The 19,075-nt window shown below is 34.4% G+C and overlaps 2 protein-coding genes across 3 annotated transcripts; one reads left to right on the top strand and one right to left on the bottom strand.

The window, feature by feature from the left end:
- Window positions 1-347: 347 nt before the first annotated feature.
- On the bottom strand, window positions 348-10,776 carry LOC122144317 (protein kinase C zeta type-like). Its single transcript, XM_042755113.1, has 3 exons — window positions 10,166-10,776; window positions 1,484-1,605; window positions 348-529 (listed from the first exon to the last, which is right to left on the bottom strand). The coding sequence occupies exons 1-3, from the start codon at window positions 10,234-10,236 to the stop codon at window positions 363-365; spliced, it is 360 nt and encodes a 119-aa protein (XP_042611047.1). The 5' UTR covers window positions 10,237-10,776; the 3' UTR covers window positions 348-362.
- Window positions 10,777-12,193: 1,417 nt separating this feature from the next.
- On the top strand, window positions 12,194-16,805 carry LOC109104692 (deleted in malignant brain tumors 1 protein-like). Of its 2 annotated transcripts, none has more exons than XM_042755106.1 (7): window positions 12,194-12,746; window positions 12,946-12,981; window positions 13,689-14,006; window positions 14,080-14,391; window positions 14,466-14,780; window positions 15,420-15,702; window positions 15,967-16,805. In XM_042755106.1, the coding sequence occupies exons 1-6, from the start codon at window positions 12,713-12,715 to the stop codon at window positions 15,623-15,625; spliced, it is 1,221 nt and encodes a 406-aa protein (XP_042611040.1). In that variant the 5' UTR covers window positions 12,194-12,712; the 3' UTR covers window positions 15,626-15,702; window positions 15,967-16,805. The 2 variants fall into 2 exon arrangements, with proteins under 2 accessions (XP_042611040.1, XP_042611039.1); XM_042755105.1 differs by having other exon boundaries at window positions 16,203-16,805.
- The last annotated feature ends 2,270 nt before the right edge of the window (window positions 16,806-19,075 follow it).

A 19,075-nucleotide genomic window follows, 5' to 3' on the forward strand; every position in this document is an offset into this window, starting at 1 on the left:
TGACTGTAGAAGAGAGAATGGCCACTTTGAAGAAGATCAGCACTAAAGTGCACATGAAAAAGGTTGAAAATGGCTGGCAAGACTTTTTTTGACTTACTGTCCTCTCCTGGGCATGGCATACCAGGGCTTTTCAGGGAATGCTTGGGAATACTAGACAGAGAAAGAAAGACAAAGAGAGATGAACAAGAGAAAGGAGTGTGGCTCAGTCCAGTGGTTTCATCTATTCATAGACATGGGGCCAGCAAATATGGTAAATTGTGAGTCCTTTAGTCGTGTAGCGTACACATGACATTTTGAGTGGTTTGGTGGATTTCTTCTGTGTGGTTTGATTCTGCATTCAGTTCTTTTTAAATAAATGGATACTAATACAAATAGAGTAATTCTGCTACTAGAACAATTGAAAATAGATTTATTTCAGATGTTCTGAGTGAATGAGTACCATGCAAAAGGAGTCCGGAACGCCGGTTCCGGTTGTAGATCCTGAATGCTTCCTCCAGCTCCATCTGGGATGAAATGGTACACGGGTCCCCTTAAAAATAAGTCAACACAGAAAATGGGAACATTAAAAAAAAATCACTAAAATATCAAGAGGCAATAGGTGGCAATATGCTTATGATGATGTAAATCTCTAAAAAGTTTAGTCACTTTTTTTTTTTCCTCTCTCTCTCTAAATTACAAATATACTCAATATTTATAGTTGACATTTGTCTCAGGGGTATTCAAACTGGGACTTGGGACAGTTTTTTTTAGTAACATTTATATACTATTGTATTTATTAGCATTTTGAATAGTTTTTAATTTTATGTTTATTTATTTTATATTTTATTCATTTTTATTTAAGTTTAGTTTTTATTTTTATTAGTTTTGTTTTTAATATTTCATTTTTTATTTCTGGTTTAGTCTTATTAATTTTAGCATTTCTTAAATGTATTTTATTTGAGTTACTTAAAAAGGCATAATGTCTTAGTTTCATCTTACTTTTTTATCTAATATTTATTTCAGCCAAAGAAAATTTTATTAATAGGTTTAGTTTTAGTTTACAACACTGGGCTGGGGACCGCCCAGGTTTAGATAAAAAAAAACTTTTTTAAGTAAAATATAAATCATTAATATTTATTACATTTAAATATAAATCCTAAATATAAATATAAAATCAAATAAATGTAAATTCTTTATATTTCATGTAGGGCTTATTTAAGGGTCCCTAGTATTAAAACTTTGTAAAGTGTCTGATTTAGTTGATGTTTATATCAAAAGTGACTTAATTATTCACAGGCACAGCCCTTGAGCCTAAAGTTAACATGAAATCAAAATTAATCTTTTTTTTATGCATGTTCCTGGTCTTATTGTGAACGATTCATTGGTGCATTATTCCAAACTTTGTAATCTTTAATAATAAAACTATACTATCTCGCTCTTCTTCTTAATAAACTTTTCTATTCTGCTGACATCACTTCAGCCAAAGTTCAAAGGTCATACACACCTTCATCATCAATCCACTTGAGTGTAATTGGCATCTCCTTTCTGACCCCACACATCGTTCTCACCTCCTCACACACCTCTGTGTACGTCATGGCCAAATCCAAGTCAGAGATCAGCATGTCCCTACAAAAAAAAAAACAATAACACTTAATACAGAAAGCAACGACCTTCATACAGATCTGAGAACAATTAAAATTCTATTTTGTTTTATGTTTTGTGTTTTGTATTTGGTTAAATGTAAATGAAATAAATATTTTACAGCATAGAAGTCCACGGACTGCAACTGGACTTCTCTATTAAAATGGCACAATTCTACATCTTGTTCAACAACTGACTAATCAATGAGTGAAATTAACTTTTTTTTGTTGTTGTTGTTTGTTTGTTTGTTTGTTTGTTTTCATATTTTAGCAGCAGTGCCACTGACTAGTTAGAACCTTATTTAAAATAATATTTAGTTTTGCACATTTGTACAATACCTGAAGATGTGTTGTTATTTTTTGTTATTTTTACCTGGTGAATAATTTTTGCTAACTGAAATAAAGCTGACATAAAATAACAACTAAAATGAAAATTAGGAATGTTGCCCTTGCAGCTATAACTAAGTAATAAAAATAAATACATTGAAATTTAATATACGCTATAAGAATAAATCAATTTAAGTTGAAATACTAAAACTACTACAACTTCAAAGTAAATACAAATAAAAATGAAACAAAGCTAAATAAAATTAAAATAAATACTGAAAAACTAAACAAAAGAAAAGAATGACAAAAGCATAACAAAATTACTAAAATGACATATTATCTGTAAATATACAGTACATATTAGAATCTAAACTGCCCAGCATCACATCACAAATCATGCATCTCTTATTCTAAATGTCCTCTGTAGCTTTAATTTGCAACACTGGCCTGAAACAGTCCAAACACAGCCAAACAAGCCACATCTGTTTGGATACACAAGAGACTTTTCTTTCAAACCTCTAGTACACAGCTGCCTAGTTCGGTCCCTGCCCCACTTTCACACTGCATACAGGAATGAGCTGCCTCAGAGAGAGCCAAGTACAAGAAAACATGATCAGTTTGGTTCAGGCTACAGAAGTGCAACCATATTACTAAGAAATGATCAAGTCATCGCTGACCTCAAAGTGCCTTCTTTGGCATCAGGACTAATGTGTTAATGTGTGGATTCAGCACAATCATATCTTTCTTTGGGGCTTAATGGCTGTATTCCCAAGTAATTCTAAGTATTACCTCGATCCTGGAATCATTCAGTACCATGTTTATATATATATATATATATATATATATATCTAATAAAACCACTGTTTTCTTAATAACACTGTATGATAACTTTAATTCAAAACATTAAGAGTCATTATAACATCAGGATAAACCAGTACTGACCTAGTTTCTCAGTTAACAGCCTTTGTCATGTCCTGGATTCATTGAAATACTGTATTACAAGAGAGATGGTTTTACACTCAAACAAACCATCTAAAGATATAATTTGTTTTAAGCGTACAAATATTTTAAAGAATACATTTAATATTAAAAAAAATTAAAAGCTATAGAAAAATGTCACATTTACAAAATAGTATAAACCGGTGAATATAAGCCCTTAAATATCTGAATACATTCAAGTGTGCAATATTTTACTAAACTGCATACTTAAATTATATTCTTCTTCTATTATTCTAGAATCTTAGTTGAGTTCAGTTAGTACTGTGAAAATCATAAATGAACATTGATCAAATTATTGTATAAATTATAATTATTTATGTAATCATACAAAGAGCTTGGTTCAGTTGCAATGTTTTTTTTTATTTTTATGAAAAGCTAAAGAAAAAAACACATTTAGAAAAATAGAATATAAACCAGTGAATACAACCCATAAATATCTAATTTAAATGTATCATAATTTTTAATTTCTTTATTATTATTGCTATTATTTTAAATGCTAAAATATTGCTGTGACAACAAACAGATTTATCATAAATTTTATAAATTATCATTTATCATCATTCTAAATTATGTCTTGATCTTCTTTTGACCTTTGTTGACCCAAAAAGGGCTAAAGAAAATGAAATGAAATGATTATTTAGACAAAACAATATTTTTTTTTACATCTTAAACTTTTTATTTTTTAAATATTTTTTACATCTTTAGTTAATGCTAAAATAATACTGTGTGTACATAAATTATGTAAATTACCATTTATCATAAAATACATTATCTAATCTTGCAAAGAGCTCTATCAAGTCACAATGTTTCTTTTTACCCTTTTCTAAATAAAAAGCTTAAAAATGTACCTTAATTTAAAAATATTGACTATTTAGATCATTTTACAATATTTTTTAAAGAAATTTCTGTTTTACAAATCAGTCTACAGACCTCCCACAGTTCCTGTGTAGATGGGAAATGTAATGTATGACTGTATGACAAGTCAGATATACTGTGTGTGTGTTTTCTGCTGAGATGAGCTCTGTAGCAGCTTGCCCCTCAGCAGGGGAACCTTCATCATGAGTCCATCATCTGCCACCCTGCCCTTATGGCTCCATCCGTCCCCCACCATCCTCAGCCCCCACATGACTGGTTGGCACTGAAGCCAGGGGTGAAAGGATCTCAAACCGCATGACTCTCTAAGGCCTGATCAAATGATAAATGTTAGGAGTCCCTGGAGCCGCTGCCGTTTGGATGGTACCTCGCTTGACACAGACTCAACTGAAGAGGCAGAGAGGGAAATTTAATTCCAGAGCGAGCCATGTGAAACATTTCAAACATTTGTCCCTGCAGCATCACAACTTCAACAAAAAAAACATCTGAAAAAGCCACACCTCTCCAGGAAAAAAAATCAGCAATGGAGATTTTAGTCAGGGAGTTTAATATAAAGCATCAGCTTGTTGGTCAGGCAGCTAAATCTTTTTTATGAAGCATAAGTAGATGGTGTGAATTTGGACCCTATAGTGTAAGAGACTCCAGAGTAGACTCCAAATCATTTAACCTAGCAAAAACCGCAAGAAACACTAACAAAAAGTATGGTTTTATCATGGTGTTTTGGAGAGGAATGGGTCATGACTGAACAATGGTTTAAAAGTTATTTTTTGGATAAGAAGTTGACCACGTTCCTAATCAAAATGTTTAAATTAATAATACTTTAAAAATATTTTCAACAGACCCTATACACAAGAATGTTTAATATGTCTAACTTCTCTGTCTAAAAATGTATGTAGCATATGGATTTGGAAATTAATCTTATTATTTAGCAAGTGTGGATTAAATTGATCAAAAGTAACAGTAAAGACGTAAAACAGTAAAATGTGATTTCTATTTTAAATAAATGTTGTTCTTTTGAACTTTTCATTCATCCAAGAATAAATAAAATCCATCATCATGGTTTCCACAAATATATTAAGCAGCACAACTTGATAATAATAATAATAATAAATGTTTCCAGCAGGTGATGCAAGAAAAATGTAGAAAATTTAACGAAGAAAGAGAAAAATTTAAAGAATGCATTATCAAATTACAGAGGGAATGGGATATTAAAGGTATTCTAGGTATAGAAAATTCCCAAAGTGAAGTTGTTGAAGTTTTAATGAAGTTTATGCATGAAACTGGAGTAGTTAGAAGAATTGAAGAAGTTATAATAAAGCCATGATTTTACACACTCCAATATAGTAGGTGGCGGTATGCACCTTTAATTCTGGTCTGTAACCCGCCATAAAACTAAAAGAAAAAGAAGAAGGTGGTGCAAGCAGCTGTTGATGGAGGCCAAAGCAACAAGTGGATCAAGTCATTCATTCACTAAAACTGATCTGCAGAAATGGAGCAAGCGCTAATTAGAAGTTTTGATTATCGGGGCCAGTATAAACATGTGGAAAAGCTGATTGTGTGTATGCTTAATTCAACATATTTGCTGTTTCCCATAGCCTACATGTAAGCAGAGTTGTTTTCTGCGAAGAAGATTATTATAATGCTATTTTACAAAGCTGTGATATAGAGATATAATTTTATATGTGGGGGATATATTTTTTTTTTTTTTTTTTTTTTTGTGTATTTGTATCATACGTCACACTCCAGGATTCCCCAACGACATGTAAACGTGCCTCAGTGAACTAATACAGTGATATAAGACCTCAGATCTAAGAAAATGCTTTACTGATAAAAAAAATGGACCAAAATTTGCCTGTTGAATATTGTATTCTTAGACTGAATATTTTTGGAAATGTCTTGAATTGAAATATTCACAGCTTAAATAAACAACTATGTTAAATTTCAGGAACTAAAAATGCAAGGCATTTAAATGCAAGCACTGTTAATGCAACATGCTTTTTTTGTTTCAAAGATATATGACATTATTTTTCTTCCATAGATATTTTATTAACATATACTTTCAGTTGTAATAATATTAAAACTTTTTTTTGTTTTTAGTTTATGTTTGATCAAATACATTGGAGCCTTGATGAGCAAAACAGACTTTTTCAAAAACTAATAATTATTGCTTAATTCTAAAATTAAACTGTAACAAAAAGTCTGTGTCAAAATTCCCTAACTGAACAGAGGCTCCAGAGCTGTGACAAATTCTGAAACTCTTTCTAGAACTAAACCTTTGGTTTCATAGTAAATAGACACTACATTAGATGTGTGGCCTGACTCTTTTTTTGTCATAGAAAATGTTGAATGAGCAGTGCAGTTTTGGGTAACAGCTGTGGCTCATATGCACAGGCTGAATCATCATGAACACACCCTGCTCATTTCTGATCAACTTACCAGACTCAACCATAAAACCCACCTGAAATAGTACAACTAGACCCTGAGAAAGCCCAAACAAGAGATGGAGCTCAGTGAATTTAAACAACGCCCTGTCTACAGAGAACAGTGTCATTAGGTTCACCACTGGATACACAGAATATTCCAAATCACACAGACAAGATTTGCATGAAGAGAAAGGCTTAGGATGTTAAGTCTGTGCTACAGTATGTTACTGTTCTCTAAACTTAGCACTCAAAAGTTTAGAATACAAACACAGAGTTCAGAGAATTTAAGAACTATTCACACTCATTGTTTTGTTCTCAGAAGTCTCACGTACATGCATTACATTAAAAAAAAAAAAACAATGTCATTGGTAAGATGAGAACTGTGATAACATTATAAAGTTTCACTTGTGGTTTCACCTTATGCTTGTGATTTATGACCAGTGAGTATTATCTACAGTGCTGTCTGTGTGGTTGCTATAGCAAATCAAATCTCTCTAAACCTCCTGAGTCCTGGACTAAAGTCCAGAAGTGGAAATGGAAATAAGAAACACTTGCCAAGTTCAATTCTCTCTTGGCACGACAGGCTGCTGATGGTTCAGTGAAGTGTGTTTACACACTTTTTCTGTCATTATTCAAACTTAATGATTCAGTGTATTGCCGAGATATTAAACTGATGGTTTGTTTATGGTTAATTATGTAACAAAAGAACCATTATAATTTAGCAAAAAATCATAATTTAGTTTGAGAAAATGAATATGTTTATTCAGCAAAGATGCATCAAATGTGACAGTAAAGATATTTACAATGTAATAAATGCTGTTCTGTTCTACATTCACTTCAAAGAATCCTTAAAGAAAAATGACTGCGGTTTACACAAAAATATTATGCATTAACTGTTTTTAAGATAAAAACAATAAGAAGTATTTCTTGAACATCAAATCAGCATATTAGAATGATTTCTGAAGGATCATGTGACACTGAAGACTGGAGTAATGATGCAGGAAATTCAGCTTTGTCATCACAGGAATAAATTACATATTAAATTATACTAAAAAAAGAAAACTTATATAACAAATATATATATATATATATACTATTTTTACTGTATTTTTGATCAAATAAATGATAATGGTTGAACATAAAAGACTTCTTTTAAAAACATCTTATCGACCCCAAATTTTGAACAGTGTTTTATTGTTTGCTCTAAAAAACAAAAGTCCACTGAAAAATTCCCTAAACTTGTAAAAAAAAAATAACAAGCAGAAAGCTTTTCTGACTGGCCTCTCCCCTGACACTTCTGAGCTGCTTGCATCGCCCAGGGCTGTCAATGACACACCAATTTCAGTATCTGTCAGGTAACAGGGACATTTTTATGCATGCATGGTGGAAAACAGACATTTAAAGCACTTTCTACCAGCATGACAAACTTCTGCCTATTCCAAAATGTACAAAGCTACAAAATGTGACCCTTCAGGTGACTAGAAGGTTCAGGTGTGTTGAGGGTGTAGAAATTGTTGAGTATGAGGTGATTTCTTTATATGAGTTTAGATCTCTTTCTTGATTGCTCAACGATGAAACGTCTTGGACTGAAACCTAGAGGAGTGTGCTTGAATAAATGGTCGAATAAATAGTGATTTGTGTATGTGAAAGAAATTATTTTGTTTTGTATTTTGTTTTTTTGCTAATGCATGTGTCTGGTTGAGGTTGTCAGCCAGAAGATTTCTGTCCCGCCTGGTGTTAACTTCCTCCAAAATATTTTTAGAAGTGGAAATCACCAAGGCTTTCAAAACGCTCCGAAAAGCCTGACCCAAATTCGGAGAGCTCTTTACACACTCATGTAAGAGAGGAATTCACACTTCCACAGACACAGAGGAACTCTTCACTTCCTATAGCAGGTTCCCTGGCACGCCATCAGGTAACTGTGCTTTTGAATCAAAGGTCTACTGTATCTCCACCCACCGAGCCAGCAGGACATAACATGTACAGCACATTTATGTCCAAAAATGAGTTATGGTGCATTATCTCATGCATTTAGCTACGGAAAGCTTATATAATATTTATATTTTTATAAACAACCAGGCGATGAGTATTAATATAATAAAAAGTGAAGAATCTATGTTCCTCATTATTTGACTACCCAAATAAGTTAAATATTATATTTCAAACAAAGAGAGTAAATTCCAATCATGCAAAGCTGATTTCATTTTTCCTCACGTAAAACAACATAAATATTACATAAACAGCCAAATTTGATTGGTACTCTCTCCTCTAATTCATAGCGTTAGTTTAGTATTACTACCAGTTGTCACCGAGATAACGGTTAAAGAGATAGTTCACCAAAAGAAATGAATGAGTAAATGACAGATTTATACTTTTTGGGTCACAGAATTTCATAAATAATGAAAGAATTTTCATTTTTGAGTAAATTAAAGGGGTAGTTCATCAAAAAAAAAAAAAAAAGACTTTAGTTAAAAAAGTAATCATTTACTTACCCTCAAGTTAATCCAAACCTGTATGAATTTCTTTCGCCTGTTGAACACAAAAGAATGTTGGTAAGCAAACCAGTGCTGGTAGCCATTGACTTCCACAGTATTTTTTTCTAATGGCTACCAGCAACTCTTTGGTTACCAACATTCTTTGAAGTATCTTCTTTTGTGTTCAGCAAAAGAAAGAAACTAAAATATAGTTTTGGAACAGCATGAGGGTGAGTAAATCAAGACAACTTTATTTTTGTGGAACTTTCCCTTTAAGAATGCTATTACGATTTAGACTGAGGTTTCGAAATTAATCTGTATCATTCACATTGTTGACTAAAGGGTGGGCGATATCACCCACTGTGTACTAAAACTGTTCGTCTTTGAGTGATGATGTGATTCATAACAATGATTCACGGTCATGTATGCAGACAGTGCATGTTTGTGTTATCTCACACTCTGCTGACCACTTACAACATGGCCAGTTTTAGCCAAGAATGTCTAAACAAAATATAAAGCCTAGTTATAAATGATATAAAGCCACTGGAGGATCATCAAGAAGGAAACAATTCACTGTTGTTTAAAAAAATCTATAATGTCAGAAGCCAAAGTGGGGGTCAAAACCAGCCCAGTCAATTCAAGTCACATGTGGCATTTTTTGGTATTTTTATAAGTAATCTAGGAGATTAGTTTTTTATGAATTATGATGATTGAAACTTGCCTTTTATAATACTAATAAAAATCCTCTTCAAACAAGTATGCAACAGCATATTTTATATAATAGGACAAGAGAGATGTGTTGAGCAACAAATGGCAATAAGAGCAGAACCTTCAGCCCACAAAAATATTTCATATTTAAAGATGCACTCAGTAAGTTGCTGTTTTTTAGCTGATCATAACATACCAGTAACTTGGTCAGTTGCATGGCATGGCTATGTCATGTGATATCAATATGGTGGCATCAGAGCTTTAGAGTTTTCATACTTTTAATGTTTTTTATTTATTTATTAATTTGTCAAAAATATTGATCGTTTCTTTATTTGTAAAACTTTTTAATTATCAAAACTAAGTGCATCTTTAAAAACCATTTTCAATATTTAAGAGATTAAGAATATATTAAAAATTGAAATGTAAAAATAATAGACCATTTGCTCATTTCTTGCTATTGACAAGAAAATGTCTGGATGTTTTACGACTTGTAAACCGCAATGCCTGAGCTGACAACGTCTCTAAAACACAAAATATGCTGTTTAAAAACGATCTTACGCTGAAAAAGTATTAAAAAATTCAAGGATGTCAAAGTTTGTCAGGTGTGGGAGTGAAGTGCGTTTGCAAACACGTTCTGCTTACATTAAACTGCCAAAAACGCTTTGCATATTCCGACCTTTGACGCCACAACACAGCAGGCCAGCTTTAGAACAGTAACCCTGTAAAAGTTTACAACACTCACCCTCCGTAATGCGCCTTTACTTTCACATATTCCGAGGGCAAATCCATCATCGATCCGTTACTGACAGGCATGATAACTCCAAAAGTCTACAAACACTCTCCTGGGACAGAAATAAAACCGCCTCTGTGTATCAGAAGACGACGTCAGATGTAAAGTAACATAACTCCGAGTAAACTGTGTGAGCGGTCAATCTTGTCTGTAATGCTCCCAATGTCTCGTCACCGCTGAAATGATCCATATCGCGAGCGTGTTATTCATCTTCTTTCCGTTACGCTGGATTTTACGTTGTCTTTGCTATGGTTACTCATAGGGGCGGAGAGACACAGAAGTATGGCTACTTCCAGGTCTGGATTGGCCTCTGAATCCACCTGTTGTTCGCCTGCGCTTCCGTGGGACATTCCGCGCGTGTAGCGCTGTCGCGAGGAAGTGTTCCAAAGTGCACTTTATATCATAACAGAAGAGCGCGACTGCTTGTTTCGCGCGAGTCGCGACGTTGTTTCTATAATTCCATCCGCCGTGACGTCAGCGAGGAATGTGCAGATTCCATGAACGCTTTATTTGCAGGTGGATAACGGTTCGTGGGTGCAGCCGGTCTCGCTCTCGTTCTCTCTCTCTAGGTAGAGACTGATGCTCATCCAATTAAACAGAAGTAGGTCGGTGAGAGAAGAAACGGTTGTGAGCGGAATAATGCACGTGAATGGGTTAAAAAGAAAGAATTAAATAATTTTAACCATTTGGTTAAAAATAGTAGAATAAACCTGTTTTGGTGGACGTTAAAAGTACATTTTGAGTATGTTTTATATTTATTATTTAATTCTATTGTTATTACATTATTTAATATTATTTTTAAAATTATTATATTAACGAGAAATATAATTGAAGTGATAACCTGGTCCAAGGTCACAATATTTAAACTATGTGAATTTAGGATCCACTTAAAATGAGGGAAATTATTTAAAAGTTGCACGACTTGAATAGGGAACATGAAATGAACAAGGAACAAGCTTGACAAGCAAGAGCCTTTGAGCTTATGTTTTCTGGTTTAATTCACAAACATATTTGCATGACAAATATATCATGATCACGTGTTGTAATCCTCATTTTATCCACTTGATGTCGCCACAAGCTTATTCACATAAATTTTGATCCCTGAATAGTTGTCAAAACTGTTCACTAACCCTTATAAAAGTTATGGTTTTAATGTTCCACCTAATACTAATTGGTGATATTTTAACTGTCATTCTGATTCATAAAATTGTAGTAGGCTACTGCAGATCTCATAGCTGAGCTGTAGGCTATTTTAGATTTATGGTGTCTTTAAATATTGTCTCTGAATGTGTTTTTGCACGTTTAAGCCTAAAATTGTTTTAAGACTTGCGGCAAAACGGCGTGAACGTTTTTGTGCGCAGATCTTGCGCAACGTCGTAGAACAGTAAAAACATCTAACGCTACAGAACATTCTCCTCATCTGAATAATGGCACGTCTGACTCATTACCGCGAATCGACTCATATGAACAGCTCATTTCAAAGAATAAGTTAAAAAGACAATTCCGTCCCTGCGTCCCAATGTGCATACTATCCACCGTATCTGCCCTAAATAGTACTGAAAATGACTAATATCACATAGAATTTAGCACGGATACCGTGCACACTGGGACGCAGGCCGTGATTCTTGTGCGTCTGACGTATACGCCTTTACAATACATGCTGTTTATTACGCTTATTAATAAGGGTAACGTAGTAATGTAATTTAATGAGTCATTTGCCATGTTTCAGCTCATGAGAATGAGTGATTTAGAGACGAAATAGAATTTGCATTTACAACAATCTAACATTCATGTACATGTTGTGTGAATAACAGTTCTTGATGTAAATATTAGCTGCAACTTAATAATTTAATTATAAAAAAAAAAACTAAGTTTAGCAGTTAAAATCAGTCAAATCCTTGCTTCACTGCAAACGCTCTTGTGAGTCGTTTCGTTCCGTTGATTCGGTTTGTTCGGAAAGGTTTTAGCGGTTTATTGAAAAGATCCGATTCCATAGAACGAGTCGTTTACGAATCGGACGTCGCTAGTCTGCATTATCACGTTGTTTGTGTGTGGGAATACCGTACGCGCGATAAAACACCAACTCACAAAGCATTACTGACTACAGATTTACTCGATTATGCTTTGCAAATACATCGGTATTTCGTTTTGCGAATAATAACTCTCTTTACTTTACGGCAACGTTAGCATATTATTAGCCGTCCGGTTCTACAGCTTTTGTGTCTAAATAATGTGCTATTTGCTGCTATCGACTATGAGCCTATGCTTTGAAGCATGAGTTATGATAGGTAATGTATTTGTATCAATCACATGGAGGTGAACAGGAACAACTTATGCATAGAGAAGTGCTAGTTAGCCAGCTAGCTGAGTAGACTGAAGTGCTATGCATCAGCTTGCTCCTGGTCCTCCTCTCAGCTTTTGGATTGCTGACATTGACAGAGACATTTAGATATTAAATGAGCCTAAAGCCCTGGCACTTGCGTTACATGGGAAATCACAATGTCGAGGATTCTTCTGGGCCTGGTAATGCTTGGTTAGTATAATGTATTCATTTTTTATTACAAATATGCATTATAGGAGACCTGAACATTGTCAGCAGCTGCAACCATTGTACATTTGATCCATGCATAATTGCAAATAACCAAAAGGCCTAAAAACAAGCAAGATATTTCTGAATTTTAGAATGAATATGTCAAGAGTGTAACGTGCCTTTAACTTTGTCTTTTTAACAGGATGCACTGTTGCTGTTGAAGATGTTCAAGCCTTTGGTGAGTAAAAAGAGTGTAACGTTGTCTACAGGAGGGGTTTTTATGTCAGGGAGACTCTCAAAATATGATTGTCCCCTTCTGAAATTATAAAAGCAGATTAATTTTCGTGTATAGAGACTTAATTATAAATTAAGCATAACATTCTGAAGGTACATTTCAAATTAAAATACATGCAAAATTAAATTACTGTAGTAATCTCTGGAAGATATATAGTTTGTATAAAGTGACCACTAAATATTTAGTTTAAAAAAAAACTAAAAATAAAAAAATTATATCTAATTTGAAAGTATTTAAAATAAAAAACATAATTGTATTAATTTGGTGGGGGTTTTTTCTGTGGACTTTGAAAAAAGCACTATTCTAAGCTACTGATCAATTATCAAAAAATATGGATTTGATTAATTCATATGCGTGCAATTATAGTATTTATTAATATTTTGAATTAGCTTTTATTTTTATATTTTCATTTTATTTTAGTAATTTAGCTATCTGCTTTTGTCATTTTTATTAGTTTTATTATATATTTCTATTTAGCTTTTTTTCAATATGTCAGTTTATAATCTAAGTTTTACTTTTAGTAATTCTAGAATATTAGTTTATAGATTTTTGTTGTTTTTATATTTTATTTTATTTTCTGCTTTATTAGTCACCATTTCTTACTTTCAGCTGAGGATAACAACACTGGTTCATTCCCATTATTTCCACAGACGACCCGATCACCAGGCTTGTGAATGAAAAAGCAGGTGAGCGGTGCTCGGGTAGAGTGGAGGTGCGTCATGGGCATCAGTGGGGCACCGTGTGCCAGCGTGGTTGGGATCTGGAGGATGCCGCAGTGGTTTGTAGAGAGCTGGACTGCGGCGTCGTGTTGGACATTCCAGGCGGCGCTCGTTTCGGACGGGCCGGTGGAGAAGTGCTGTGGAGGAATGTGAAATGCTCGGGTGACGAGTTTGCCCTGGATCTGTGTGAACGCACCCTCAATGATGATGTGTGTACACACAGTGAGGATGCTGGAGTGGAGTGCACAGGTATGAGTGCGTTTGAAAGATTTGTGTTTATTTTACGCATCCCGTGTTTGTTCATCATTTTTTCTCCCACCAGGAAAACTTCTAGCACCCACCTTGTCAATTCAGTCTCGCTTCTACACCTATTCGGCAGCAGAGGCTGTTCACTTTAAATGCACTGCCCCATACTGGCAGTCTGTCATTGACTTCCATCTGTACAAAAGAGGTGTGGACACACCGCTAGTGACCCAGAGAGCCGATCCCAGACAAATGACGGTGGATCTGACTCTGTCAGACTTAGAAATCTCCCATCAGGGCAGCTACAGCTGTCTCTACAGGATACACACCAAACTAGGAAACTCTCCCTCAGGGTTTTCTCCACACAGCAACTTCATTAACATCACAGTCTGTAAGTCACATCTGCTGCTAAACTTGTAATGGAGAGCTAAAAGTCTCAGAGTGACCTTTATTTCTTATTCTCAGTGGAGATTCACACTCCCCAAATCTGGTACAACACTTCTCCTGAGGCCCGGCCGGGTTGGGTCATCCGGGGCCACAGTTTTAATGTCACCTGCTCCACGCAGCCTCAGTATCCAGGAGGATCCTTTCAGCTGCGGCTCATCAGGCCCAACGGGACCGTCCGGCACTCTCTGCCGGCCCTCGCTCCCTCCGTCACCTTTACCTTTTCCAATGCCCAGTCCAATAATGAGGGCTACTACTGCTGTCTCTACAAGGTCCAGACTGGAGAGCGCACATTTATATCGAGGGAGAGTCAGCCTTTACCTATTTCTATTCGAGGTGAGTTGTGCACTTCCAGCCCAGGTTGACTTGGGTTGTCTAAAATTACCTGGGCTGCATTTCCTAAAAGCATCGTGAGCTTAAGTTGACCGTAGCTCCATTTGAACAAAGAGTCATCTGTAATTCAGGATAAAAGCAACAGTTCCTCTGAAGTTCGCATGAAATGAAATTTCACATTTATATTCCATTTATTTACTGAATAATTCATTACACTCGTATGGAAGGTTGTTTCCCCCACAAAATAAAGTACAACTTTTTATCTCACAAGTCAGACTATTTTACAGTTAAATTTTTTACAAGAACACAAAATTGTGAGATGTAAACTCAGGGGGGGAAAACGGGAAAAAAGTTAGAATTGCAAGATATGAGCTCAGAATTATGAGAGAAAATAATTAGTAGATGTTAACTTTTTATAAAAAATAAAAACAGAATTGAAAAATCTAAAATTCTAAGGAAAATAAGTCAGAAATGAAATTATGAGAAAAAATAAAAAGTTGTTTTTACCTTTTTTATTTCGTGGTGGGAACAGGCTTCTGTACACTTGGATGTACATCATAATACTGAAGAAAATATCTCTGATCTGTCGCTTTTTCAGTTTTAAGGACATTAATTTGGTTTGCTGTTTTATTGAAATCTCAGAAGTAGATCCGGTGATGAGCCCGGTGTTCATCAGTTTACTGGTGTCCAGTTTGACATTTGTGGTGGCCACATGTGCCATTCTGATTGTTGCCAAAGTGTACTGCAAGAGAGTGAGCAAACCCACTGAACTGGAGCGAGGGAGAGCGCAGACACCTGTGAGTAACTGTAAACTCAAAATATTTAATCATTTGTGTTTCTTTTACTGACAGGTTATATTTCAATTACAGGTGTTGACAACACATACATTGCCTTGACAATCAAGTAATGGAAGTTCTAAAAGAAGGTAATGTTAGATGTTTTTGTTTTTTGAGGAGGGCTAGTTTTTTCCTAATCAGGCACAACATGAATAGTTGTGAATTGTATGTTGTGGCAACAAGCACTAAGACTTGAATAAAGCCCAAAGTATGCTTCAGTTTTTATGCTTATGCTAGGGTATGCGTATGGTGCGCTTGATGAAAATTTTGTCAGCAGCACAGTACATGATAAAATGTGCACACACAGCCCGATACGATGTACATACAGCTTACACATGTGCTTTGTCTACAAGGTGGCAGTCCTGGTCTGGGCTATTGTTTCACAGTTGGAAAGGAAACGGTAGACACCCATGTTGATGAGTACTTGTGTGAAGGCATTAAAACTCTAGTTTAAACAAGTACAATTACTTTTTTATTGCTCAGTATTACTTGAGGAGAGAAAAGGCAAAGGCACTGGACAATGAATCAGAAATTAATAAAGGCATAATGTAAGAAAGTAATGTTTTTTGTATACGTTTTTTTGTTTCAGTAACTAGAAACTGGTCACTTGTTGGTGTTTCAGAGGACTGGCCAAACCAAAGGGAAGATCTAAGTTTGAAGAACCACAGAAACCACCATTTCTTACAATCTGCCATTCTTTGTCAGGTAAGAGAGAAACATTTCGATTGTCATTGGTTGGAGGTTTTTCTTTCAGTGTTACTGGAGATGGGAGATTTTTTTTCTTTGAAAGTAAATGCTGACATCACTAGACTTGAAGAGGGGTGGACATTACAACACAAGCTCTTGCACTAACAAGGTTAAAAGGGCTTTTTAGTTTTCGGAGGGTACCATGTCTCTCCCATCCTGAGGGCTTCCCATTATTGTTGCAGGTAAAGACTGTAAAACTGTGAAATGTTTTTGTTTGTTTTTTTTAGGGGGGGGGGGGGGGGGTTCTTGTGTTTCTTTGTATTTTTCAAGGGCCTTTATAATTTAAAATGATATATTTATTGTTTTCTCTACTACAGTTCTTATGTTTGGTTAATCACAGGTGGGACAGACAGCCTAAGAACAAGCTCTATCGCATTAGGTCACTACAGGGATATAAAAAAGTATTATTAATTGTGTTTTTACCTGGATTGTTCATTTGTTCTTTTTGAAATGAAAGTGGCTCTCTGAATGCATTATACATTAGATCTGATGTGATGCTTACACGGACAAAAGAACAAATCCTCTGACACATTTCTAAAACAGCACAGGAAATCATCCCTGTATTTACAAATATAAACAATAATTAATAACAGTAATAGCAATAAAGGTTGTAGTGTGAATTATAGACATACACTAAATATTTTCCGTAGCACTACTATTGTCTAGTGAAGCCAAGAAACCAGTTGCGAACACTACAGTACAGTATATACACTCCATATTTAAAAGGAAAAGCAAAATGTTTCTAAATGTAACCCATACAAACAATAGTAAATGAGTGCGAAAACACAGCTGTCACTTCCTGTTACATCCATATCTTGTAATATGGAGAGTTAATGGTTGTTGGTTTGTTGCAGTTTTTGGTAAGCGTAATAAAATTTGTAGACTTTTATTTTGTCATTAAAAACAAAAATCACAATTTTGACATGTGTAGTGTTTTTACTGTTAAAAAAAAAAATCATTTGAGATGTATCTAAAAGGTTCCTTTTAATAAAACCTGTAGTTTTTAGATCACAAAACACTAGAAACAATCAATTCTGGCATTCAGATCATTTGGCATTTGGCATATTCAAATACATATAATTCAGAGTATGACCCAAAACCAAAAATGATACTTTCAGACATATTGCAATGGAAAATCAGCTTCTTGTAAAATAATAAACACTAAATTCTGTAACATTATCCTTTAAAATATGTTTGTGTAATTCATACAAAAAAACTTGTACAGTTGTGATATACCAATCTGTTATGAGCCCAAGAAATGACTAAAAATACAGTACTGTAAAATGTATTGCAGCATTACAATGGACAATTTTATCTTGACCAAGGAACAAAATAAAAGATCATAAAAATAATCTTTCATCAGGTGCATCCTGTAGCACCAACTTCCTTAATTTTCACAGATGAGTACAATGTCAGGCTTACTTTGATAAAACATCACACACAAAGTGACCATCATTTAAGAAGTTAAAACACTACAAGTTAAAAATCAGATCTATTGTGCTGAATAACTGCTTGTTTTAGAAATGTAACATTCAGTTTAATCACTAAAGGAAGGGCTACATCAGTCTTTTGAAAGGCTCTGCTGATTCCATATTTATAAAAACCAAGTACAGAAGACCAGATATGATCAGAAACACTAAAAACTGTAGCCAGACTGGGACTAAGCGTGATGAACTTTTCTCTGGTGTTTCCTGGATTTGAGATTCTTGTGGCAAGTTTCTTGCTTGCATCATATTACGGTAAGGAGCTTGAGTCCTATATATGGCAGGCCTTCAAAAAAAATGTTAATGCATTCAATTAATAAAAATAATAATTCCCTTGATGGTGACACACTATCAGTGTAATTCTACAAAAAAAAAAAAAGCCATCTTACTCATCTATGTAGTCCGTCCCTCTATAATCAGACCACTTTCTAATAAAACAAAAGGAGCTTGTTAGTTTCTGTATTTTGGCATAACGTGATTTAAACTGCTATAATATTCAGACTGACTTACCTGTTGATCACATCATCGTATCGTTGCTAAATGAACACAAATGCAACATTATTCAGGTATTCATGGAAACAAGTCTGAAAGTCGTTTTTATAGGTGTTAGTACTCACAGGTGTGCGATGCTGAACATAGGTGACATCCTCTGTAAGGCAAAAGTGTAATCGGTTCAAATCATTGGTGTAATATGATATTACATCAAGATGCTGTGTGTTGTGTTGAATTACCCTCCTCTCTGTAAAATGTCCTGTCGGACTGAGCTTTAGCTCTTCTGTGTTTATTCATGGCTTCTCTCAGCTTCTTCTGGTAAAGGGCTCTGGTGGAATCTGTTTAATGAATATACACAAATCATGTGCAGGACAATAAAAAGAAGAAAAACAATCCAGGATTATTGTTTTAAGCTAGGGCTGAGGTTCCTTGAAGTAAAATAAACGTTATCGGAAATAAAGAATTTTAAAAATTCAGCTAGTTACCAAAGCAACACTTTTCATTTTACATTTATTTTTAACTTGATGTACTAAAACAGCTCAATTAAAACTGAAATTAAAATGAACGAAAACTGTAGACAAGACAACTATGCGGACATTAAAAAAAAAAAAAAAACATAAAAATGACAAAACACAAGATTAATATAACATTAACTAAAATTAAAATGAAAACAATAAATATAAAAAATAATAATTAAAAACCCATTTACATAAAATAAAATAATACAAGCCCATTCTGA

This window comes from Cyprinus carpio, unplaced genomic scaffold (assembly GCF_018340385.1).
Source record: "Cyprinus carpio isolate SPL01 unplaced genomic scaffold, ASM1834038v1 S000006640, whole genome shotgun sequence".
Taxonomy (NCBI): Eukaryota; Metazoa; Chordata; class Actinopteri; order Cypriniformes; family Cyprinidae; genus Cyprinus; species Cyprinus carpio.

Bases quoted from the DNA above. Each gene is read 5' to 3' on its own strand.
- LOC109104692 (XM_042755106.1), top strand. From the start codon at position 12,713: ATGTCGAGGATTCTTCTGGGCCTGGTAATGCTTG. The intron at 12,747-12,945 runs GTTAGTATAATG...TCTTTTTAACAG, and splicing joins TCTGGGCCTGGTAATGCTTG to GATGCACTGTTGCTGTTGAA. The intron at 12,982-13,688 runs GTGAGTAAAAAG...TTATTTCCACAG, and splicing joins TGAAGATGTTCAAGCCTTTG to ACGACCCGATCACCAGGCTT.
- LOC122144317 (XM_042755113.1), bottom strand. From the start codon at position 10,236: ATGCCTGTCAGTAACGGATCGATGATGGATTTGCCCTCGGAATATGTG. The intron at 1,606-10,165 runs GTGAGTGTTGTA...TTTTTTTTGTAG, and splicing joins GTAAAGGCGCATTACGGAGG to GGACATGCTGATCTCTGACT. The intron at 530-1,483 runs GTGTGTATGACC...CTTATTTTTAAG, and splicing joins CAAGTGGATTGATGATGAAG to GGGACCCGTGTACCATTTCA.